The sequence below is a fragment of the Oculina patagonica genome, chromosome 6, assembly GCF_052425735.1.
Source record: "Oculina patagonica isolate OP01 chromosome 6, crgOcupat, whole genome shotgun sequence".
In the NCBI taxonomy this organism is placed as follows: Eukaryota; Metazoa; Cnidaria; class Anthozoa; order Scleractinia; family Oculinidae; genus Oculina; species Oculina patagonica.
In genome coordinates, this window is record NC_135763.1 from 9,640,437 (window position 1) to 9,662,801 (window position 22,365).

A 22,365-nucleotide genomic window follows, 5' to 3' on the forward strand; every position below is an offset into this window, starting at 1 on the left:
TGCGCGTGATGAATTATTCTCGGAATAATAAAATAAACTTGTTCCATCTTTTTAGCCTCAAACTTGTCCGAACATGCTTTTACCTTTTAAAACCTCAAATTTTTTGAATACTTATGTACAGAATGGATTTAACTGCAGTGTGGAAAGTTTGAAATGCTTTGTTTTGGCAAATCTTTGTAGAAGTTTGCTTTTTGTTTCGTAATTTATTTTCCGTGTTCAGTGGCTCATAGCCACTTTGATTAAGACCTATAGGACTTTAAAACAGCGGAAACCTCTCCAAAATAGCGGCATCGGACAACAATGGCTTGAAACTCTCAAATAGCATGAAGTTTACAAGATTTCTCACTAAATCTTCACTACTTTGGTTTTATTTTAGAACTTTTTCCTCATTTAGCCTTCATAAAATCGCATTTTATTCCATAAACATTCAAGCTTTTCAAAGAAAACGCGCAATGTTTATTGATCGACCAAAATCATAAAGCGTCCCGTTGTACTCGTTGGCATTTCTACCGATAGGTATCACTAGTCTATGGTATTAATATAAGATTTAATACAATGCAAACGACAAAACTATACTACAATTGTAGTCATATTCAGGGCAAACGTACCATCTGTTGTACTTATTCCTGGTGCTAGAAGTGAAAAAGAATGAAATATTAGCAATAAACATAGAACGACAAAAATTGAAAACTATGTTACTTAGTATAAACATGAATGTTTGACTTACCATGTGTAGTAGTTTCTTCTGCTGCTGGGTGTGGAAAAAAACCGAATGTAAGATTTAAACAAAAAGTAATAAACTTAGAACGATAAAAGCCCAAAATTATGCTTGGAACATCAACGTTAGACTTACCATCAGTAGCAGTTGCAGTAGTTACTTCTGATGCTGAAAAGGAAAAAGAATGAAAGATAAGATTAAAGGAAATAGAAATCAACTTAGAATAACAAAAATCTTAAACTATTTTAGTAAAAGTAAGGGTGAACATACTTTCTGTTAACGTACCATCACTAAATATACAAAGATTAACAATTTTAGTAATAGTATTACACTAACCATCTGTAGTAGTTAATTCTGGTGCTGGAAATAAAAAAAAAAACACGAAAAATTAGGAAAATATAGCAGTGGTTAGTTTAAAATAAAATGCCTAACACTAACTCACTTCAAGTAGTATTTATGGTACCCTTACCGTCTGTAGTAGCTTTAACTTGTGCTGCAACTAAAAATGTACGAACAATAACGTTAAGATAATAGATAGAAAGCAAGCAAGTGCAGTTAAGAGAAATTAATAACGTAAACCTTAGAATGGATTACAAAAACTGAAAACCACTTTGCAATAATATCAATGTGAAACGTACCATCTATAGTAGTCATCTCTGATGCTGAAAATGAAAAAAGAATAAGGTATAAGATAAAGATAATAATATCCATATAATTAGAATGAACTATTTATACTATTTATGAGGTACGTACCATCCGTAGTAGTTATCTCTGGTGCTGTTAATGAAAAGAGATACAATCAATATGAAAATTAGAATGAGATATATAATATAATATAAATATTTTTTCATTACGAATTTAAAAAACGGACAATTAATCAATTTTTAATAATGAATAAATATTTTCCGTCTGTCATTTCTAGTGTTGTAAATGAAAAGGTAGCCTGGATTTCAGCCATCTTTTCTGGTCACGAGTCACTAGAGTAAGCGACAAAAGGTAATGAAGAGGACCTTACAACATCACCTAAAACCCTTTAAATGATATGTTAAAAAGTGTAGCGATCATGAATTGTTCGCTTTCTTTCTTGGTTTTACTGTGCATTAGTTCATTCTTATTATTCATGTGTATCCAAACCTAAATATGGCGCGAAAATTCCAAACCTGCAAACCCTCTCTATACCTAACCCTTTGGCCAACAGACCCTAGACCCTCTCCTCTTCCAATTTCGCATACTTTCATACCACAAATATCATGAATGTTTGACTTACCATATGTTGTAGTTTTTTCTGGTACTGAAAATGAAAAAGAATGGAGGATAAGATTTAAATAAAAAGCAATAAAGTTGGAACAACAAAAATCTAAAGCTTTATAGCAGAAAAATCAATGTAACACTTACCATCTGTGGTAATTACTTCTGGTGCTGAAAATAAAAAAGAATAAAAGATGAGCTTTATGAAATTGAAATAAACTTACAACGACAATAATCTAAACTCATATTAAGAGTAGCCATACCATCTGTAGAAGTAATTTCTGGTGCTGAAAATAAAAAATATATAAAATTACATTTAAAAAATAGCAATAAATATAGAATGACAAAAATCTAAAACCATGGGTTATGACATCAACGTTTGACTTACCAACTGAAGAAGTTTCTTTTGGTGCTGAACATAAAAAAGAATACATGAAAGATGATAATTAAAAACAAACAGCAATAAGTTTAGAACTACAAACATCTAAAACTATGGTGAAAAGACATCGACGTTAGATTTACCATCTGTAGTAGTTTCTTCTCGTGCTGGGTGTAAAAAAGAAAGAAAAAAGAATCAACATATCAATCAACATAGGACGACAAAACTCCAAAACGTCTTAGAAACATCAATCTTAGACTTACCATTTGTGGTAGTTACTTCTGGTGCTAAAAAAATAAAAGAGTTTGACAAATAAGAATTCAAAATAAACAATAAACGTCGAATTTCTAGTTATATTAAGGGTAACGTACCATCTGTAGTTGTTATTTCTGGTGCTGAAAGTAAAAAACGTATGACATATTTGCAAAAGACATCGAAAAAAATCGAAAACTTTGTATTTTGTAGTATTTTCCTCTGGTGCTGGGTGTGATAAAGAACAGAAGAAGAGATTTAAAGAAAATAGCAATTAAGTTAAAAGGACAAAAGTCTAAACAAATGTTAGTAACATGAATGTTTGGCTTACCATCTGTAGTATTAGTTTCTTTTGTTGCTGAAAATGAAAAAGAATAAAAAAACGATAATAAATAAATATGAATAAAGTTAAAACGACAAAAATCAAAAACTTTAGAAGTAGCACAAATGTTTCACATACCATCTGTAGTAGTTTCTTCTGGTGCTGAAGATGAAAAAGAATGAAAGATGAGATTGAAATAAATAGCAATAAAGTTACAACGACAAACTTCTAAAGCTATGGTAGTAATATTAATGTTAGACTTACCATCCGTGGTAATTACTTCTGGTGCTGAAAATAAAAAATAAGAATGAAAGATAAGGTTTAGAAATAAACAACGAACAACAAAAATTTAAAACGTAACGTTCATGCTAGACTTACCTTCTGAAGTAGTTTCCTCTGGTGCTGAAAATGGAAAACAATGAAAGATAACAGTTACAGAAATGGCAATTAAGTTAAAACGATAAATCTAGGGCCGGTAGCATCAATGTTAGACTTACCATCAGAGGTAGTTGCTTGTGGTCCTGAAAATGAAAAGAGTGTGAAAGATTAAGAAGTGAAGTAATAGAAATGAAGTTAAAACGAGAAAATCGAAAACTGTTATGTAAGTAACATGAATGTTTGAATTACCATCTGTAGTTGCTTCTTCTGGTGCTGGGTGTGAAAAAGAACCAACGTAAATTTTAAAAAAAGCAATCAACTCAAAACGACAAAATCCAAAACTAGGCTTACCACCTGTAGAAGTTATAGTAGTTACGTCTGGTTCTACAAAAAAACAGTATACAAGGTAAGATTTAAAGAAATGGAAATAAACATAGGAGGACAAAAATCTAAAAACTGTGCTGGTTATAGTTAGGGTAAACGTACCATCTGTAGTAGTTATTTTTAGTGCCCAAAATAAAAAAAGAACTAAATAAATAGCCAAAACATGGATACATGTATGCTATACTTACTATATGTTGTAGTTTCCTCTGATGCTTTAAATGAAAAAGAATGAAAGATAACATTTAAAGAAAATAAAATACAGTTAAAAATATATAAATATAAAACAATGTTTATGACATTAACTGTAGATTTGGTGAAAATATTTGAAAGATGAAACTAAAATTAAGTAATAAACTGATAATGAAATTTATATAAAACAAATCTGTAACATTGAGTTTGAGTTTGCAAAAACTTAAACAATTTCAAGTAGTTCTTGTGTTAGACTTACCATCTGTAGTAGTCATCTCTCGTGCTGCATTTAAAAACGGACAAAAGATCGAGTTATGATTTTATTTGACAATAACATACATTAAACAAAAAAATTATAAACAATTTTAAGTTTTTTTATAAAACTCCGGCTAAACGATCGAACATTTTCGGTAACATCGTGTTTGTCGCACACAACTTGGAACGGCTAAACGAGCAAACAGTGTTTGATCGAACAAAGTGAACCCAAATAACGCTTTGTACGTATTACCGCTAAAAATAAAAATACGGCGACGTCACATTGATTCGGTTTCTGTTCTGTTGTTTTCTCCGGTCTGGGCTTGCTTTGTTTACAGAGGGGGCTAAACGATAAACATTTGCGCGTGAAGCAAAATGTTGGATGAAAATATTTCATATCAATCATGGGAAAACATGCTTTTCCAACATGATGTTGGATGAAAATGTTTGATCGTTTAGCCGGGGCTTAATAATAATAATAATAATAATAATAATAATAATAATAATAATAATGATAAATTATAATTATAATAATAATAACGATGATGATGATGATAATAATGATGATGATAACAATTATAGCAATTATACTAATAATAATAATAATGATGATGATGATGATAATGCTGATGATGATAAGTAGGTATTAGGAGCAAAATACTATAATCTCTATGCTCTTTCATTTTAAATATTAAGAAGAATATTGTAACGATCGTCTTCGTCCACAATTGCTTATATTACTACAACACTGCGAGTAACACCTAAACTGTCCGAGTATCACTCACACACCCACGCTACAGGAAAAAGTAAGTCCTTTTCATGCTTAGAGCAGTTTTCAATTGAGTGTCGTAAAACCAAAGTAATTACTCTGGCCAATCACAAAACACAGAGACAATCAAGTGAACCAATCAAAACTCGAAGCAAATACATGTAGCTGACGCGAAGCACGGGAAAACGTGCGCGAGCTAGTCACGATTGGTTTTGGTTTTACTCCTGATTGGCTGAGGAAGTGGCGCGAGATTTTTAAACCAATCACTAAGCGTAGCAATGCAAAACCAAAGCAAACGCAATTAACTTTCGACACTCAAGTGAAAACCGCTCTAACACACGACTTCACAACGCGTACTTCTTCGCGATGTAACTGTCTCTACAAGCTCGTGCACTTAAACCGCTCGTGCACTAAACTCCGTTTCGTTACAATATAAAACGATAAATTAAAAACTTAAAAGCATAAAAAGAGTTAGAGTAATAGTGTTACACTTACCATCTGAAGTAGTTATTTCTTGTGCTGGAAATAAAAAGAAAATAAAAAGACACAAAAGTAAAGGTAAATGTAGTGATAAATGTAAAATGAACTACACAGAGTAACTCACTTCAAATAGTATTTTTGATACACTCACCATCTGTAGTAGCTTTAACTTGTGCTGCAACTAAAAATGTACGAACGATAACGTTAACATAATAGACCAGCAAAACACAAAGTATATATCTCAAGTAAACTTAATAGATGTAAATTAGATTAAAAAGCAAAACCATTTCGATTTATGTGACATTTTTTAAAGCGGCTTACCATCTGTAGTAGGAATCTCTGTACCTGTAAATAAAAAGGTACGAAAGATAAAGAGAAATTAATACCGAAAATATAAGAATGGATTACAAACACTAAAACCACTTTACAAATAATTTCAATGTAAAACGTACCATCTGTAAAAGTTATCACTGGAGCTGAAAATGAAAAAGCATGAAATATAAGACAAGGGATAATAGCCATATAATAAGAATGAAATATCTGCACTATTTATGTGGTACCTTCCATCTGTAGTAGTTATCTAGGTAGGTATTTAAATTTAAATACACTATTTACATCAAAAGATATCTAAAATACATTTAAGCTAAGTTCTAGTAGCATTAACGTTATTCTTACCTTCTGTTGTTTTCACTTCTTGTGCTGGAAAAGAAAAGACACGGAAGATAACATAAAGCCATATCAACAAGGTAAGAACAAAAGAACTTAAACAATTTGAAACTACATTAATGTCATAATTTATGCATTTCTGGAAGTTATTTCTGGTGTTTAACAGGAAGACTCCAAAAATAAGATTAAAGTAAATATATATGTGAAGGAAAAAGTTAACAAATTTAAAATAACAATAAAGTTAGACTTACCTTCGGTCGTACTAATCTTAGGTGCTTGAAATTTGAAAAAAATATAGGATAAAAATGATTTTTTTTTTTTCATGACAGAAAACTAATTTCTAGTAACATTAACGATAAACGTACCATCTGTAGTAGCTACGTCTGGTGCTGAAAGAGAAAAATACTGAAAGATGAGATAATGATAATAGCAACAAAACGAAAACAAAAGAACTAATTGAAAACAATTTCAAGTAACATTGAAGTTGTACTTACCATCTGTAGTACTCATTCCTAGCGTTTTAAAAGAAAAGGCGAAAAAAGATTAAAAAGAATAGCAATAAAAAATAACTTAAAAATGGCTATTTAAATTGATATTAGACTTACCATCTGTTGTAGTTACGTCTTTTGCTGGAAGTGAAACAATATAAAATATAAGATTTTAAATAAGTTAGAGTCACGCAAAAAACTAAAATAATTTAAAGTAAGGGTACCTTTAGACTTACCATCTGTAGTAGATATCTCTGGTGCTGGAAATGAGAGAACACAGAATATAAGCGAAAATGTAATAGGAATAAACTTCGTTTCTCAACGAATAAAACAATTTCAAGACAACAAGAACATTATAATACAATTCTACTGACTTCAAAGTTACGATAATACAATAACTAGAACAATTTGAAGTAACATTTACGTAACACCTACCATCTGTAGTAGTTATTTCTGATTCTGGCAAGAAAATGTAAAAAATGCAATATTAGTTAAAATAATCCTGAACAAAACTAGTCGAGACAAACGAAATACAACACGCTTTTTTGCGATTGTCTTGATTTGCGGATAAAAAAAATTCCCCTCCTCCCTCTGCTCAATGTTGTTACATGAGGTTTTCAATTCAATTCAATGCTTTTTAACAACACGACAAAAACTGACAACATTAAAATGGAGAAGAGGGCAGTTGAAAAAATTATCATTTTGACCCAAATTAGATGAAATTTGGCTAAGTGTTCCAATAGTTTATTCCAGCATTGTAGCAACGTTAAAGGTAAACATACCAGCTGTGGTAGAAATCTCTGGCGCTGGAAAAAATTAAAACGCGAATGATGAGATTAAAATAAACACAATGCGTCTTATCGAATACAAAGAAAAAGAAAAAGATAAAATTAATTAAAAAGAGGAGTTACAATTAACTTCCTATCTGAAGCAGTTATTTCTGGTGCTGAAAATGAAAGCACATAAAAGATGAAATTGAAGTTAAAGCAATAAAGTTTGAACGGAAAAAAATCTAGTTTTACTTACCATATGTAGTAGTCATTTCTGGTGCTGGATAGAAAAAAACGAGAGATATGATCAAGACAATAGCAACAAAATGAAAATGAGTAACATTTAGGTTATACGTACCATCTGAAGTACTTATTTCTTGTGCTGGAAAATAAAAAGCAAAAAGGAAAAGATAAAAACAATAACAGCAATAAAAATTAACGAGAAAACCTAAAAATGATAGACTTACTATCTGTTGTAGTTATTTTTAGTGATAGAAATGAAAAAGTAAAAAAGAAAAGATTCCAAGAAATAGCAATTTAAAAAAATATACTTTAAATAAAAAAATAAAAAAATCAGAAAAAGGTAGAAACATGAATGTTACACTTACCGTCTGTAGTAGAAACGTCTGGTGCTGGAAATGAAAAATAACACAAGATAAGATTTAAAGAAATTGCAACAAAGGAAATAAAATTAAAACGACATAAACCCAATCAATGTTATACTAACCATCTGTAGTAGTCACTTCTGGCGCTAGAAAGAATAAAACAGATAAAAACAATTAACTTCAATAAATAAAACAATTTCAATGAAACATTAACGTTATACTTACTTTCTGTAGTGTGAGATATCACTGCTGCAAAAAAGATAAATAAATTGCATTAAAATAAGAACAAAAATTTAAACAATTTCAAATAACAGTAGCGTTGACATACCGTCTGAAGTAGCTTCTTCTGGTGCTAGAAATGACAGGAAAGAAATATAGGATTAAAATAAATGCACTTTAATTTGAATAATACGGAAATAAAATAATTTTTTGTAATATAAACGATAAAAAAGACGAGACAAGGAAGTTAACATTAAAAGCGAACAATTTCTAGTAATTGGACATACCATCTGTAGAAGTTATCTCAGCCGCCAGAAATCAAAACAAACAGAGGATAAGAACAATGTACTAAGAATAAACTTGCAACGACAAAATGATCTTAAAAAAAATCTAGAACAAACAACGATTTCTGTAACATAAGCGTTACACTTTCAATTGGAAATAAAGAACCATAAAAAATAATATTCAAAAAATGTAAAACGACAAAAATTTACTATAGTATTATTATAAATTTTACACTAACCATCTGTAGTAGTTACGTCTGGCGCTGGCAATGAAAAAGAGAAAACGATAAGACTTAACCCTATTCTGACCGGGCTGTTTTGGACCTTCTCAGACCGGGGGCTTCGAAACCCCCCCCCCCCCTATGTAACTTCCAGAATATTTAAGCAATCACCATGAAACTTATAGGATGTATTGTACGTCCGAAACTCTTTCTTTTGGTATACATCACGTGGGATGGTGACGTCACATCACGTAACAATTACATCATTATGTCAAAAAAGCCGCCATCTTGGATCCGCCATCTTGGATTTCAAAATTTTTCCAAAATGCCAGAAAATCACCCAAAATCATTGCAAAGTACTCAAAATGAATAAAAATGTGCTTTAAACCCGTAAAAATGTAAAAATTATGCCATTTAAGTTGATTTTTATTAATAGAAACACGCAAAATTACGAATTTGGGAAAACATGCCTGTCAAAATGCCGTTGCCATGGTGATGTCAAGTTCCTGACACATCATTTAACCCTACCAATTTGTTGCCAGATAAATTTTAGGAAAATTCAGAAAGTTTAGCAGCGTTTGGTTGAATCTTTAAAAAGTTATAAAAGTTCAAAGTCAGCGCGGGCCTAATGACCAATAATGTAAACTTGGAACGACAAAAATTAAAAACTATGGTAGTATTATCGATGTTAAACTTACCATCTGTAGTAGATACTTCTTGTGCTGGAAATGAAAAAGAAAAAAATACGGAGAAGATTACAGCAAGGCGCCCAAAAGTGTGACCACTTTTAATTTATTCACATTCTTTCGTGCAGATTTAATCCAATCAAAAGCCGTGGATAGCTTGCAGTTGACTTCTGATTGGATTAAATCTGCACGAAAGAATGTGAATAAATTAAAACTGGTCACACTTTTGGGCGCCTTGCTGTAAAAGAGATAGTCTAAAACTGCGGTAGAAACACCAACATTAAACTTACCATCAGTAGTAGAAACTTCTGGTGCTGAAATAAAAACGAAAAAAGATAAGATTAAAATAAATATTAATTAACTAAGAACGACAAAACCTTACACTATGAAAGTAACATCAATGTTAAACATACCATCTGTTGTAGAAACTTCTGCTGCTGGAAGTTAGAAAACAAGAAAGATAAGACTTCAAGAAAAGCGATAACTTTAGAACGTCAAAAACCTAAAGCTACGTAGCATCAATTTTATTCTTACCGTCTGAAGTAGTTACTTCTGGTGCTGAAAATGAAAAAGGAAAAAGATAAGATTAAAACAAATAGCAGAAAACCTTTGAACGACTAAAACCTAAAGCAAAAGCAGAAACATCAATTTTAGACTGACCATCTGTAGTAGTTACTTCTGGTGCTGAAAATAAAAGGAAAAAAGGTAAATTTTAAAGAGATAGTAATAAAACTAAAACTCGGGTGGTAATTTTAAAGTAAGACTTACCATCTGTAGAAGTTATTTCTGGTGCTGGAAATGAAAAAGAAGAAGATAAGATTGAACGAGATAGCAATACATTTAGAGCAACAAAGTCTGATAATGGTAGAAACATCAATGTTAGACGTACCCTCTATAGTAGTTACTTCTGGTGCTAGAAATGAAAAAACAAGATAAGATTAAAAAAAGAAACATCTTTAATTAAAACGCCAAAGATCTAAAAGGCAAGTAAAAATAAACGATAATAACGAACGACGTTTCGGAGTCGTCATGGCTCCATTATCAAGTTAACAAAAAATGAAAAGAATAAACTGTCAAAAAAAGTTCGCTTAAGATTAACATAATAAAATATGCAATGTCACGCAAATAGTTTGGCTCGGATTGAGTCTGATTGGACATTTAGAGATGGTGACAATTCTCTGATTACTAGCATTTCATGCACTAAACAATCAAACTTATTCTTGCACTTCTTGATGACATGAAACTGTTTGTCAAGGTCTTTTGGGACAATACAGTGTTTGTCTCTGTAGTGCTTGCCAACAGATGATGTTTTGTTCTTGTGCTCGTCCACGCGCTGATGTGAATGCCTCAGTGTATATCCTACATAACTTGCATCACACAAGTCGCATTGAAATCTGTATACAACACACTGCTGGTTTACAATAGGTGGTTTTTTCTCTTGTACTTTAAGCTTTTGTTCGATTTTGTTGCTAACAAAAACTGGTTGAATGACTGTGCGCGTTTTCTGGCTTAGGTCGTTGAGTTGTTTCCGTACAAAATCTGCAGAATCCTGATCTTTGAAGGGTAGTACTATTCGAACTGTTGGACTCTCGCCAGTGGCTGGTATTGGCTGTCGATCTTCCGTCTTTGAACTAACAAAACAACGGACGGTGGTATTTATGAACTGTTCCGGATATTTCAGCCGGGAGAACAGTACTTTCAATCGGTCACATTCTTCGGAAAAATATGCCCAACACGATGATAATCGATATGTACGATCAAGCATGGTTTTCAGGAGCCCTCGTTTATATCGAATATCGACATGGCTCTGATAGTGGAGCAAAAGACCTGTGTTCGTAGGTTTTATGTAAACCTTGGTCTCGATGTTAGGGGCTCTGTTCAGCAGTTGCATACCAAGAAAGGGAAGCACTCGGTCTTTCTCTGTTTCCATGGTGAAATTTACTGATGGATGGCAATTATTGAGGACTTGAAGAAACGTAGCCGCTGATGTTAGGTCTGGCATGATGGTTAAGGTGTCGTCGACGTATCTCTTGTAGAATGAAGGCATTTTACCTTCACGCTCAAGATCTAAAAGTACGTAATATCAATATTACACATACCAACTGTAGAAGTTACTTCAGGTGCTGGAAATGAAAAACAAAAAAAGATGTTTTAAAGTGATAGCAAATAATCTAACGTAAAAACGTCGATGTTTATGCCGATGTTTATAGACTTACCATCTGTTGTAGTTACTTCTTGTGCTGAAAATAAAAAAATAAAAAATAAGTAATATTGAAAGAGATAGTCCAAAAATATGGTAGAAACACCAACATTAAACTTACCATCGGTAGTAGTTACTTCTGGTGCTGAAATGAAAAAGTAAAGAAGATAAGATTTTAAAGAAAAACAATGAACTTAGAACAACAAAACCTAACACTATGGCAATAACATCAATGTTAAACATACCATCTGTATTAAAAACTTCTGCTGCTGGAAATTAGAAAACAAGAAAGATAAGACTTCAAGAAAAGCAATAACTTAAGAACGTCAAAAACCTAAAACTACGTAACATCAATTTTAGTCTTACCATCTGTAGTAGTTACTTCTGGTGCTGAAAATGAAAAAGGAAAAAAGATAAGATACAAACAAATAGCAATAAATTTAGAACGACAACAACCTAAAACTATGGCAGTAACATCAATTTTAAACATACCATCTGTAGTAGTTTCTTCTGGGGCTGAAAATGAAAATAATAAGGAAGATAAAATTTTAAAAAATAGCAATAAATTTAGAACGACAAAAGCCAAACACTATGGCAGTAACATCAATTTTAAACATACCATCTGTAGTAGTTTCTTCTGGTGCTGAAAATGAAAAAAAAAAGAAGGAAGATAAGATTTTTTTACAGGACCCATGTTGATAGCAGTGTTTATAACTGAAATGGTCATCCTGTATAAATATGTTTTAATTATTATTATTATTATTATTATTATTATTATTAAAATAGATATAAATTTAGAACGACAAACCCCTAAAACTATGGCAGTAACATCAATTTTAAACATACCGTCTGTAGCAATTTCTTCTGGTGCTGAAAATGAAAAAAAAAAAAGAAGGAAGATAAAACTTTAAAAAATAGCAATAAATTTAGAGCGACAAAAGCCAAACACTATGGCAGTACCATTAATGTTAAACATACCATCGGAAGTAGATAATTCTGGAGCTGGAAGTCAAAAATCATAAAAGATACGTTTTAAAGAAAAAGCAGTAAATTGAGAACAACGAAAGTATAGTATAAACAACAACATCAGACTTACCATCTGTAGTAGTTACTTTTGGTGCTGGAAATGACAAAGAAAACAGTAAGATTTAAAGAAATAGCAAGAAACTTAGAAAGATAAAAATCTAAAACTATGGTATAAATGTCAGTGTTAGATATAGACTTACCATCTGAAGAAGTTACTTCTGTTGCTGGAAATGAAAAAGGTAAAAAGATAAGATTGAAAGAGAATGCAATTTGTTGCTTTTTCTATATCATCAATGTTAAACTTACTATCGGTAGTAGATACTTCAGGAGCTGAAAATCAAAAGCCATGAAAGATAAGATTTAAAAAAAAAACACAATCTTAGAACGACAAAAATCTAAAACTATGGTAATGACATCAATGTTATACTTACCATCTGTAGTGGTTACTTCTGGTGCTAGAAAAGAAAGGATAAACAAGATAAGATTTAAAGAAATAGCAATGACCTGAGAACGACAAAAACTTAAAACTATGGTAGCAACGTCAATTTTAAGACTTACCATCTGTAGTAGATACTTCTGGTGCTGGAAATGAAAAAGCATGAAAGATAAGATTTAAAAGCCTTAAATTAAAAACAACAAAAATCCAAAACTGTAGTAGTAAAAACTACATTACACTTATCATCTGTAGCAGTTACTTCTGGTGCTGAAAAATGAAGAAAGGATGAGATTCAAAAAGATACCAATAAATCTAGTAATATCAATGTTAAACTTACCATCGGTAGTAGATACGTCTTGTGCTGGAAAACAAAAATCATGAAAAATAAGATTTAAAGAAAAAGCAATAAACTAAGGCGACTAAAATCTTAACTATGGTAATAACATTAATTTTAAACTTACCATCTGCAGTAGTTTCCTCTGGTGCTGGAAATTTAAAAAGTAAAAAATATAAGATTTAAAGAAATAGTAAAAAAAAAAGAGTTGAGCGAAGAAAATTTGAAGCTATGGTTGTGACATCAGTGCTGAAAATGATACAGGACAATAGTTAAGGTTAAAGCATCCTCGGAGACACAGGGAAAGTTATGTTTAAGTATCCTAGGAGACCCAGGGGTGGTTACGTCCCCACTTACTGCGCATGCCCCTGGGTCTCCGAGGATAGGTGTAAAGAAATAGCAATTATCCAAAGCGATTCTAGTAACATATTTTCTATTCTTACCATCTGTTGTAGTCATTTCTGGTGCTGAAAATGAGAAAGCACGAAAGATAAGTGGAACAAATGATAAACAAATCTGGCCAACCCTAAAAGCGGAGCTCCACACTTATTTTCTGGTTCTTAAATTTTGTGAAAATAATCTCATTGAAAATACTGTTTTTGAAGTTTTTAAACGTATAATACACAAGAAAGATCCGTAACCGAAACATATCGTTAACTCCAATCGCAGAAAATGCGCTTATAAATTCCTGTCACCCTAGACAAAAAAGTAAGATTTGAGCCCGCAATACAATGGAAAAGTAACTTGGTCAACGGTCAGTTTCGAAAAACACATGACCTCAATGAGCTGTACACCTAAGCCCGCGATAAAGTCATTTGATACTGGACAGCGGATACCTTGTTTTGACAGCTGTCAATTGACCATGACATGGATGTCCAATATCAAACATACAAGCTGGCGTTAACCTTAACGTTCGTTGGGGTATGATAAGATGCTATTCTCCTGCCCCCACCCCACACCCGGGTTGCCTTGCAACTCCCCTCCCCCTACCCGAGAGTCTGTACGGGAGGGCGTACGCTCACTCGATAACCAAACTTTTTGGCTTCATGGGTTTACAAAAAAATTTCCTTACGCATGGTGCTACACTGGCACGCTTCGCGCGCTGGAGCTCCGCTATGTTTGAACTTGCAAAGGCAAATGATCTTCAAATCAATTCTTGTAAAATCAGTGTTATCTTACCTGATGTAGTTATTTCTGGTTCTGGTTACAAAAAGGTTAAAAAAACACAAGTTTAATTAGAGTAATAGCTATAAGATATGAACGCCAAAAAAAATAAGTCAATTTGTAATAACATAAACGTTAAACATACCATCTGTCGTTGTGACTTCTGGTGCTGGAAATGAAAAAAATGAAAGATAAGATTTAAATAAAGACAACGAGTTTCATTGAAATAAACCTTCCAGAAAAATAAATGTTAGTCTTGCATCAGTAGTAGCTAGTGGTAGCAATAGGTTTGACTGGAAAACAATACAATTTCTACAGACATAACACTAACATTAAAAAAGCAGCAATAGATGTATCAGACTTAAAATCGATAGGAAAGGCAAAAAAGATAAAATTTAAAGACTCTCTGTCTACCGGGATGCATTGCGCGCTTCGGCTTGAGGTTTCGTATGTTATGAAACCTTCGTTTTGAAATGATTCGCCCTAGCTTGTTCCAATCTTCGTTAATCTGAGTAATGAATCGGGGTTTTCAAAATACTGTTGCTGTTCATAGACAGTTTGAACATCGTACCTTTTTCAAAGGGGGGGATATTTTGTTCGAATCGCTTCGTTTGCAAGAGAGACAGAGAGAGAGTCTTTAAATAAAAACAGCAATAAAATTAAAACCACAACAAATCATAAACAATTTTACATAAAAGCACCTTTATACTTGCTATCTGCAGTAGTTGTTACTTCTGGTGCTGGAAATTAAAAAAAACATAAGATTAAAAAACATCAATGTTAAGCTTAAAATCGTTAGTAAATACCTTTGAGACTGGAAATCAAAAGCCATGAAAGGAAAGATTTAAAGAAAACAAGCAGTGAAGTAAGAACGACAAAAATCTAAAACAATGGTAGCAACGGGGACCTTAGTCTTACCGTCAGTAGTAGTTACTTCTGGTGCTGGAAGTGAGAAAGGAAAAAGGTAAGATTTAAAGAAAAAAGCAATAAACTTAGAACGAAAAAAATCTAAACGGGTGTGGTAGTATTATCAATGTTATACTTACTATCTTCAGAAGTAGTCATTTCTGGTGCTGGAAATAAAAAAAAGGTTTAAAGAGAAAGCAATAAACTTCGAGCATCAGAAGTCTAGAACTGTGGTACAAACATCAATGGTAAACTTACCATAGGTAGTAGATTCTTCTGGAACTGGAAATCAAAAGCCATGAAATATAAGATTGAAAGAAAAAGCAACAAACTTAAATCGAAAACAATCTAAAACTTTGGTAGTAACATCAGTGTAAGACTTACCATCTGTGGTAGTTTCTTCTTGTGCTGGAAATGAAAAAGAAAAAGAAAAGAAAATAAATACGATAAATATCTAAAACTATTGTAGCAACGTTGATCTCCGTCTTACTATCTCTAGTACATACTTCTAGATACTTTAAAGCGCTGCAGTAGAAATCAAAGAGCATAAAAGATACTATTTAAAGCGAGTAAAAGCAATAAATTTAGAACAACAAAAATCCTACAGTAGTAACTATAGTAAGAAAACAACAAAATTAGACTTACCAACTCCAGTAGTTACTTCTGGTGCTGGAAATGAAAAAGAAAAAGTAAGATTTAAAGAAATAGCAGTAAATTTGGAAAGACAAAATTCTAAAACTATGGTAGAAATATCAGTGTTTGACTTACCATCTGTAGTAGTTTCTTCTGGTGCTGAAAATGAAAAAGAATGAAGAGTGGGATTTAAAGTTATAGCAATAAAGTTAAAGTTATAACGACAAAACAACAAAAAATCTAAAAATATGTTAAAAAATCAATGTTTAACTTACCATATGTTGTAGTTTCTACTGGTGCTGGGTGTAAAAAAGAACAAAAGAATAGATTGAAAGAAATAGCTATCAACTTAGAACGACAAAAAATCCAAAATATGCTAAAAACTATGTAAGATTTACCATCTGAAGTTGTTACTTCTAGTGCTAAAAGTAAAAAAGTATGAGATATACGAATTAAAGAAAAAGAAATAAACACATAACGACAAAAATCTTAAGCTATAAGCTAATAATAATAAGGGGTAAACGTACCATCAGTAGTAGTTATTTCTGGTGCTGAAATGAGAAGTAATGAAAGATTAGATTTAAATAAAAAGTACTAAATTTAAACGACAAAAGTCTAAAACTATGTTATTAACATAAATGTTAAATTTACCATCTGTAGTAGTTTCTTCTGGTGCTGGAAGTAAAAAAAATAAAAGATACGATTTTATAAGACAGCAATAAACTTTGAGCGACATGAATTAAAACTATAGAAGTAACAACAATGTTAAACTTACCACCTGTAGTAGTTACTTCTGATGCTGAAAATGAAAAAGGAAGAGAAAAGATAAGATTTAGTAAAAAAAGAAATAGTAAAAAAAAAGTTGAGCGAAGAAAATTTGAAACTATGGTTGTAACATCAGTGTTACGCTTACCATCTGTAGTAGTTACGTCTGGTGCTGAAAATGAAAAAAAGGTAAGATTAACAAAGATCACAATTAACTTTTAGCGGCAAAAGTCTAAACCTATGGCAGTAACATCAATGTTAAACTTACTATCGATAGCAGATACTTCTGGAACTGGAAATCAAAAACCATAGATATAGGATTTACAAAAAAGCAATAAACTAAGAAAGACAAAATCTAAATCTATGGTAGTGAGACTGACATCAATATTAGCCTTACCAGCTGTAGAAGTTACTTCTGGTGCTGAAAACGAAAAAGGAAACGGTGAGGGTAAAAGTCGGAATGAGTTTGCGGAATGGCATGTGGCATGACTTGCGGAATGGCATAATTATGCGGAATGTAATTTACGCGGGATGACTCATTGACATAAATTTTACTGAAGAGCGCGCCAATTTTTAAAGAGCAGACGCTTTATTAAATACTGCGGGCTTAATGATGACAATCGATTGAAGATAGCGTTCTTCACGGGTTCTACGAAAAATATTTCGGCGGCCAGTGTTTCCCCAATGCTAAGGATTTCCCATTCTGTGGACGGTTTATCGCTTTTAGTCAAAAGATAAAAACAGCGACGGAAAAGCATCCGACCGTAGATCTTTATACTACAAACCGAAAAATGCCTCGGATACATCTTTGTATTAATATTCATGTAGCGGTTATTAATACTGTATAAGTTAAACAAAACATCGAGACAGAAAGTCCAGTTTTGGCGGATGTCATCTCAGCTTCAGTAAGTAGAGGGTACAAAGGAGAGAGATTACGAACACTACGGCATATTTGTTTCATTAGAAGTCTACTAGCCCTGCTTTTCGTTAGTCTCCTTCGCAGCCGCTCGGGCTGAAATGACGCAACGCTCCCGGTTCGGCTCGAGTGCCGGGCTGCGAAGGAGACTAGCTTTTCGCCTCCTATTATGAAGACTATATAAACTCAGTGGAAGACTTGAACATTAACTTAAAAAAGCGGCAACCGACCACCGATCGAGTAGAGCGAAACTTTCATATAGTGACTATAGTCACTGCACGGTAAAAACAAGCTATCGTATTTCAAATCTAGCTCGCATTGCAGGTTTACCGATAAGGCAGATAAGGAATCCGGCGAGTAATTATCACTGCCTACTTGTTGTGAATACTTCGGCTTTCTCTTAGGAAAAGAAAATCATTCGCTAAACATACATTTTATTTTACCGCAAAGATCACAAGACACACATCGATAAAATCCACTGCGGTGTAAATAGTGTCACACCAGCGGAGAAGCCGTGTCACGATCTCTTCATCGCTGTAATAAAAAGCTAGAAATATACCAAAAGTAGTTGTCTTCAATGAAACCACTAGCTTTTTCCCACCCCTAGCAAGTTTTGATTTAGAAAGAAACGATTCCTGGAACAAGGCAGTGACACGGTCACACATTATTTCGCGGGCGACTAACAACACGTCACTTCCTTTCATTTTATATTTAAATGCGTTGTCTTTTGAAAAACTTCTCTTCAAATGGGTTGAACTTGACAGTTGTGTGTCTTGCCTTGAAGTACGTAGCTTTAGAACGAATATCGTTCTGTATTTTGAGGCAAATAGACGAGAGTTTTCATTCATGTCCTGGTCATGTTAACAGAACTACTCACACACAGCTAGTCGATAATTCAAGTCCTCGGAAGCGTCACGGCAAATAGCGAAAATAATTTCTCTGCTTCTGTTCGGCGTAAATTGGTGATTTGAACGGTGAAATGATCTTTACAACGATGTTCTATGGAAGTTTCCTGCTCAGTCCTTGATTGTTTGAGCCAGCAGTATTTAATAAGGCGGCTTTTCTTTTAAAATTTGGCGCGCTTTTTAGTATAATTTATGTCAATGAATCATTCCGCGTAACTTACATTCCGCATAATTATGCCATTCCAATACACGATTGATAGAAATAGCAATTAACTAAGAATGACAACAATCAAATCTATAACTGTGAAAGCAAGGTCAATCTTATGCTGGATTTCCACTGACGCTTATTTTTTTTTACCTGCGTTTACGTACGTGAAAAATTTTTGTGCAAACGTGTACGCAAGTCGTTTATACATTGTCTCTAATTTTTTTCACGCTCGTAAACGCACTTAAAAGAATACGCGTCAGTGTAAATCCACCTTTGTAGTTAAATCTAAAACTATGGTATAAATGTCAGTGTTAGATATAGACTTACCATCTGAAGTAGTTACTTCTGTTGCTGGAAATGAAAAAGGTAAGAAGATAAGATTGAAAGAGAATGCAATTTGTTGCTTTTTCTATATCATCAATGTTAAACTTACCATCGGTAGTAGATACCTCAGGAGCTGAAAATCAAAAGCCATGAAAGATAAGATTTAAAAAAAAACACAATCTTAGAACGACAAAAATCTAAAACTATGGTAATGACATCAATGTTATACTTACCATCTGTAGTGGTTACTTCTGGTGCTAGAAAAGAAAGGATAAACGAGATAAGATTTAAAGAAATAGCAATAACCTAAGAACGACAAAAACTTAAAACTATGGTAGCAACGTTAATCTTTAAGACTTACCATCTGTAGTAGATACTTCTGGTGCTGGAAATGAAAAAGCATGAAAGATAAGATTTAAAAGCCTTAAATTAAAAACAACAAAAATCCAAAACTGTAGTAGTAAAAACTACATCATTACACTTACCATCTGTAGCAGTTACTTCTGGTGCTGAAAAATGAAGAAAGGATGAGATTCAAAGAGATACCAATAAATCTAGTAATATCAATGTTAAACTTACCATCGGTAGTAGATACGTCTTGTGCTGGAAAACAAAAATCATGAAAAATAAGATTTAAAGAAAAAGCAATAAACTTAGGGCGACTAAAATCTTAACTATGGTAATAACATTAATTTTAAACTTACCATCTGTAGTAGTTTCCTCTGGTGCTGGAAATGAAAAAGTAAAAAATATAACATTTAAAGAAATAGTAAAAAAAAAAGAGTTGAGCGAAGAAAATTTAAAGCTATGGTTGTAACATCAGTGCTGAAAATGATACAGGACAATAGTTAAGGTTAAAGCATCCTCGGAGACCCAGGGGAAGTTATGTTCAAGTATCCTAGGAGACCCAGGGGTGGTTACGTCCCCACTTACTGCCCCTGGGTCTCCGAGGATAGGTGTAAAGAAATAGCAATTATCCAAAGCGATTCTAGTAACATATTTTCTATTCTTACCATCTTTTGTAGTCATTTCTGGTGCTGAAAATGAGAAAGCACGAAAGATAAGTGGAACAAATGATAAACAAATCTGGCCAACCCTAAAAGCGGAGCTCCACACTTATTTTCTGGTTCTTAAATTTTGTGAAAATAATCTCATTGAAAATATATGATCCGTAACCGAAACATATCGTTAACTCCAATCGCAGAAATTGCGCTTATAAAATCCGTCACCCTAGACAAAAAAGGAAGATTTGATCCCGCAATACAATGGAAAAGGAACTTGGTCAGCGGTCAGTTTCAAAAAACACATGACCTCAATGAGCTGTACACCTAAACCCGCGATATAGTCATTTGATACTGGACAGCGGATACCTTGTTTTGACACACCCGGGTTGCCTTGCAACTCCCCTCCCCCTACCCGAGAGTCTGTACGGGAGGGCGTACGCTCACTCGATAACCAAACTTTTTGGCTTCATGGGTTTACAAAATTTCCTTACGCATGGTGCTACACTGGCACGCTTCGCGCGCTGGAGCTCCGCTATGTTTGAACTTGCAAAGGCAAATGATCTTCAAATCAATTCTTGTAAAATCAGTGTTATCTTACCTGATGTAGTTATTTCTGGTTCTGGTTACAAAAAGGTTAAAAAAAAACACAAGTTTAATTAGAGTAATAGCTATAAGATATGAACGCCAAAAAAAATAAGTCAATTTGTAATAACATAAACGTTAAACATACCATCTGTCGTTGTGACTTCTGGTGCTGGAAATGAAAAAAATGAAAGATAAGATTTAAATAAAGACAACGAGTTTCATCGAAATAAACCTTCCAGAAAAATAAATGTTAGTCTTGCATCAGTAGTAGCTAGTGGTAGCAATAGGTTCGATTGGAAAACAATACAATTTCTACAGACATATACTAACATTAAAAAAGCAGCAATAAATGTATCAGACTTAAAATCGATAGGAAAGGCAAAAAAGATAAAATTTAAAGACTCTCTGTCTACCGGGATGCATTGCGCGCTTCGGCTTGAGGTTTCGTACGTTATGAAACCTTCGTTTTGAAGTGATTCGCCCTAGCTTGTTCCAATCTTCGTTAATCTGAGTAATGAATATATACTGCTGTCAAAATACTGTTGCTGTTCATAGACAGTTTGAACATCTTACCTTTTTCAAAGAGGGGATATTTTGTTCGAATCGCTTCGTTTGCAAGAGAGACAGAGAGAGAGTCTTTAAATAAAAACAGCAATAAAATTAAAACCACAACAAATCATAAACAATTTTACATAAAAGCACCTTTATACTTGCTATCTGCAGTAGTTGTTACTTCTGGTGCTGGAAATTAAAAAAACATAACATTAAAAAAGATAGCAACTCTAAGCGAAAAAAGTCTAAACCTATGGCAGTAACATCAATGTTAAGCTTAAAATCGTTAGTAAATACCTTTGGGACTGGAAATCAAAACCATGAAAGGAAAGATTTAAAGAAAACAAGCAGTGAAGTAAGAACGACAAAAATATAAAACAATGGTAGCAACGGGGACCTTAGTCTTACCGTCAGTAGTAGTTACTTCTGGTGCTGGAAGTGAAAAAGGAAAAAGGTAAGATTTAAAGAAAAAAGCAATAAACTTAGAACGAAAAAAATCTAAACGGGTGTGGTAGTATTGTCAATGTTATACTTACTATCTTCAGTAGTAGTCATTTCTGGTGCTGGAAATTAAAACAAAAGATAAGGTTGAAAGAAAAAGCAATAAACTTCGAGTGTCAGAAGTCTAAAACTTTGGTACAAACATCAATGTTAAAAATAATAAAGATGGTAAATTTTAAGCTCGGTGATAAATAATGAAGATGAATTTTTTCAACAATGACACGAGCATGGGACAAAGAAAAATTCTGAGTACCCGACGGAAATCGAACCCATGGCCTCCCAGATACCGGTTGGGCGCTCTAACCAACTGAGCTACCAGAGAATCGTGGTGAGCTGGGCCATTAACTAGGTTGATATGTGACACGCGTCCTGTATACTGCTAGGATCAGCAATGTCGAAATCATCAAGTGTGTTGTAAATAATAAAGATGGTAAATTTTAAGCTCGGTGATAAATAATGAAGGTGAATTTTTTCAACAATGACACGAGCATGGGACAAAGAAAAATTCTGAGTCCCCGGGGACTCAAGCTTAAAATTTACCATCTTTATTATTTACAACACACTTGATGATTTCGACATTGCTTATCCTAGCA

The 22,365-nt window shown here is 33.1% G+C and overlaps 3 protein-coding genes and 1 long non-coding RNA gene across 4 annotated transcripts in view; all 4 read right to left on the bottom strand.

Annotated features, from left to right (window-relative positions):
- The window catches only part of LOC144657840 (uncharacterized), a 33,616-nt gene extending 13,998 nt beyond the window's left edge, over positions 1–19,618 (bottom strand). The window contains exons 1-88 of the mRNA XM_078518201.1: positions 19,610–19,618; positions 19,492–19,515; positions 19,364–19,436; positions 19,240–19,263; positions 19,134–19,157; positions 17,175–17,198; positions 17,046–17,069; positions 16,926–16,949; positions 16,788–16,811; positions 16,664–16,687; positions 16,540–16,563; positions 16,411–16,434; positions 16,288–16,311; positions 16,148–16,171; positions 16,025–16,048; positions 15,764–15,787; positions 15,638–15,661; positions 15,520–15,546; positions 15,392–15,415; positions 15,175–15,213; positions 14,619–14,642; positions 14,489–14,509; positions 13,753–13,776; positions 13,437–13,460; positions 13,313–13,336; positions 13,213–13,242; positions 13,098–13,121; positions 12,971–12,994; positions 12,846–12,869; positions 12,740–12,763; positions 12,610–12,633; positions 12,492–12,515; positions 12,360–12,383; positions 12,133–12,156; positions 12,006–12,029; positions 11,880–11,903; positions 11,635–11,658; positions 11,530–11,553; positions 11,413–11,436; positions 10,203–10,226; positions 10,082–10,105; positions 9,974–9,997; positions 9,848–9,871; positions 9,727–9,750; positions 9,604–9,627; positions 9,326–9,349; positions 8,646–8,669; positions 8,232–8,255; positions 8,129–8,152; positions 8,026–8,049; positions 7,907–7,930; positions 7,657–7,680; positions 7,555–7,578; positions 7,311–7,334; positions 6,964–6,987; positions 6,765–6,788; positions 6,646–6,669; positions 6,535–6,552; positions 6,406–6,429; positions 6,292–6,315; positions 6,050–6,073; positions 5,827–5,850; positions 5,696–5,719; positions 5,526–5,555; positions 5,390–5,413; positions 4,130–4,153; positions 3,870–3,893; positions 3,649–3,681; positions 3,547–3,570; positions 3,417–3,440; positions 3,298–3,321; positions 3,184–3,207; positions 3,058–3,081; positions 2,929–2,955; positions 2,717–2,740; positions 2,609–2,632; positions 2,489–2,512; positions 2,355–2,378; positions 2,230–2,253; positions 2,114–2,137; positions 1,986–2,009; positions 1,472–1,495; positions 1,357–1,380; positions 1,188–1,217; positions 1,055–1,078; positions 854–886; positions 728–751; positions 609–632 (exon numbers count right to left, since the gene is read on the bottom strand). Coding sequence (XP_078374327.1) covers positions 609–632; positions 728–751; positions 854–886; positions 1,055–1,078; positions 1,188–1,217; positions 1,357–1,380; positions 1,472–1,495; positions 1,986–2,009; positions 2,114–2,137; positions 2,230–2,253; positions 2,355–2,378; positions 2,489–2,512; positions 2,609–2,632; positions 2,717–2,740; positions 2,929–2,955; positions 3,058–3,081; positions 3,184–3,207; positions 3,298–3,321; positions 3,417–3,440; positions 3,547–3,570; positions 3,649–3,681; positions 3,870–3,893; positions 4,130–4,153; positions 5,390–5,413; positions 5,526–5,555; positions 5,696–5,719; positions 5,827–5,850; positions 6,050–6,073; positions 6,292–6,315; positions 6,406–6,429; positions 6,535–6,552; positions 6,646–6,669; positions 6,765–6,788; positions 6,964–6,987; positions 7,311–7,334; positions 7,555–7,578; positions 7,657–7,680; positions 7,907–7,930; positions 8,026–8,049; positions 8,129–8,152; positions 8,232–8,255; positions 8,646–8,669; positions 9,326–9,349; positions 9,604–9,627; positions 9,727–9,750; positions 9,848–9,871; positions 9,974–9,997; positions 10,082–10,105; positions 10,203–10,226; positions 11,413–11,436; positions 11,530–11,553; positions 11,635–11,658; positions 11,880–11,903; positions 12,006–12,029; positions 12,133–12,156; positions 12,360–12,383; positions 12,492–12,515; positions 12,610–12,633; positions 12,740–12,763; positions 12,846–12,869; positions 12,971–12,994; positions 13,098–13,121; positions 13,213–13,242; positions 13,313–13,336; positions 13,437–13,460; positions 13,753–13,776; positions 14,489–14,509; positions 14,619–14,642; positions 15,175–15,213; positions 15,392–15,415; positions 15,520–15,546; positions 15,638–15,661; positions 15,764–15,787; positions 16,025–16,048; positions 16,148–16,171; positions 16,288–16,311; positions 16,411–16,434; positions 16,540–16,563; positions 16,664–16,687; positions 16,788–16,811; positions 16,926–16,949; positions 17,046–17,069; positions 17,175–17,198; positions 19,134–19,157; positions 19,240–19,263; positions 19,364–19,436; positions 19,492–19,515; positions 19,610–19,618 — 2,194 coding nt within the window. The remainder of the gene's footprint in view (positions 1–608; positions 633–727; positions 752–853; positions 887–1,054; positions 1,079–1,187; positions 1,218–1,356; positions 1,381–1,471; positions 1,496–1,985; positions 2,010–2,113; positions 2,138–2,229; positions 2,254–2,354; positions 2,379–2,488; positions 2,513–2,608; positions 2,633–2,716; positions 2,741–2,928; positions 2,956–3,057; positions 3,082–3,183; positions 3,208–3,297; positions 3,322–3,416; positions 3,441–3,546; positions 3,571–3,648; positions 3,682–3,869; positions 3,894–4,129; positions 4,154–5,389; positions 5,414–5,525; positions 5,556–5,695; positions 5,720–5,826; positions 5,851–6,049; positions 6,074–6,291; positions 6,316–6,405; positions 6,430–6,534; positions 6,553–6,645; positions 6,670–6,764; positions 6,789–6,963; positions 6,988–7,310; positions 7,335–7,554; positions 7,579–7,656; positions 7,681–7,906; positions 7,931–8,025; positions 8,050–8,128; positions 8,153–8,231; positions 8,256–8,645; positions 8,670–9,325; positions 9,350–9,603; positions 9,628–9,726; positions 9,751–9,847; positions 9,872–9,973; positions 9,998–10,081; positions 10,106–10,202; positions 10,227–11,412; positions 11,437–11,529; positions 11,554–11,634; positions 11,659–11,879; positions 11,904–12,005; positions 12,030–12,132; positions 12,157–12,359; positions 12,384–12,491; positions 12,516–12,609; positions 12,634–12,739; positions 12,764–12,845; positions 12,870–12,970; positions 12,995–13,097; positions 13,122–13,212; positions 13,243–13,312; positions 13,337–13,436; positions 13,461–13,752; positions 13,777–14,488; positions 14,510–14,618; positions 14,643–15,174; positions 15,214–15,391; positions 15,416–15,519; positions 15,547–15,637; positions 15,662–15,763; positions 15,788–16,024; positions 16,049–16,147; positions 16,172–16,287; positions 16,312–16,410; positions 16,435–16,539; positions 16,564–16,663; positions 16,688–16,787; positions 16,812–16,925; positions 16,950–17,045; positions 17,070–17,174; positions 17,199–19,133; positions 19,158–19,239; positions 19,264–19,363; positions 19,437–19,491; positions 19,516–19,609) is intronic.
- LOC144658767 (uncharacterized) lies at positions 10,321–11,372 on the bottom strand. Its single transcript, XM_078519234.1, has one exon. The coding sequence runs from the start codon at positions 11,358–11,360 to the stop codon at positions 10,431–10,433; it is 930 nt and encodes a 309-aa protein (XP_078375360.1). The 5' UTR covers positions 11,361–11,372; the 3' UTR covers positions 10,321–10,430.
- A 1-nt stretch (position 19,619) lies between the features above and the next one.
- LOC144659021 (uncharacterized) lies at positions 19,620–19,878 on the bottom strand. Its single transcript, XR_013571838.1, has 3 exons — positions 19,835–19,878; positions 19,710–19,733; positions 19,620–19,639 (listed from the first exon to the last, which is right to left on the bottom strand). It is a non-coding gene; the product is annotated as an uncharacterized LOC144659021 (long non-coding RNA).
- A 57-nt stretch (positions 19,879–19,935) lies between these two features.
- LOC144657841 (uncharacterized) overlaps positions 19,936–22,365 on the bottom strand; it is a 35,743-nt gene continuing 33,313 nt past the window's right edge. Inside the window, exons 60-66 of the mRNA XM_078518202.1 lie at positions 21,808–21,834; positions 21,680–21,703; positions 21,422–21,460; positions 20,865–20,888; positions 20,733–20,753; positions 20,144–20,167; positions 19,936–19,955 (exon numbers count right to left, since the gene is read on the bottom strand). Of these exons, the coding sequence (XP_078374328.1) occupies positions 19,936–19,955; positions 20,144–20,167; positions 20,733–20,753; positions 20,865–20,888; positions 21,422–21,460; positions 21,680–21,703; positions 21,808–21,834 (179 nt within the window). The remainder of the gene's footprint in view (positions 19,956–20,143; positions 20,168–20,732; positions 20,754–20,864; positions 20,889–21,421; positions 21,461–21,679; positions 21,704–21,807; positions 21,835–22,365) is intronic.

Coding starts and splice junctions, on each gene's coding strand:
- LOC144658767 (XM_078519234.1), bottom strand. CDS start 11,360: ATGCCTTCATTCTACAAGAGATACGTCGACGACACCTTAACCATCATG.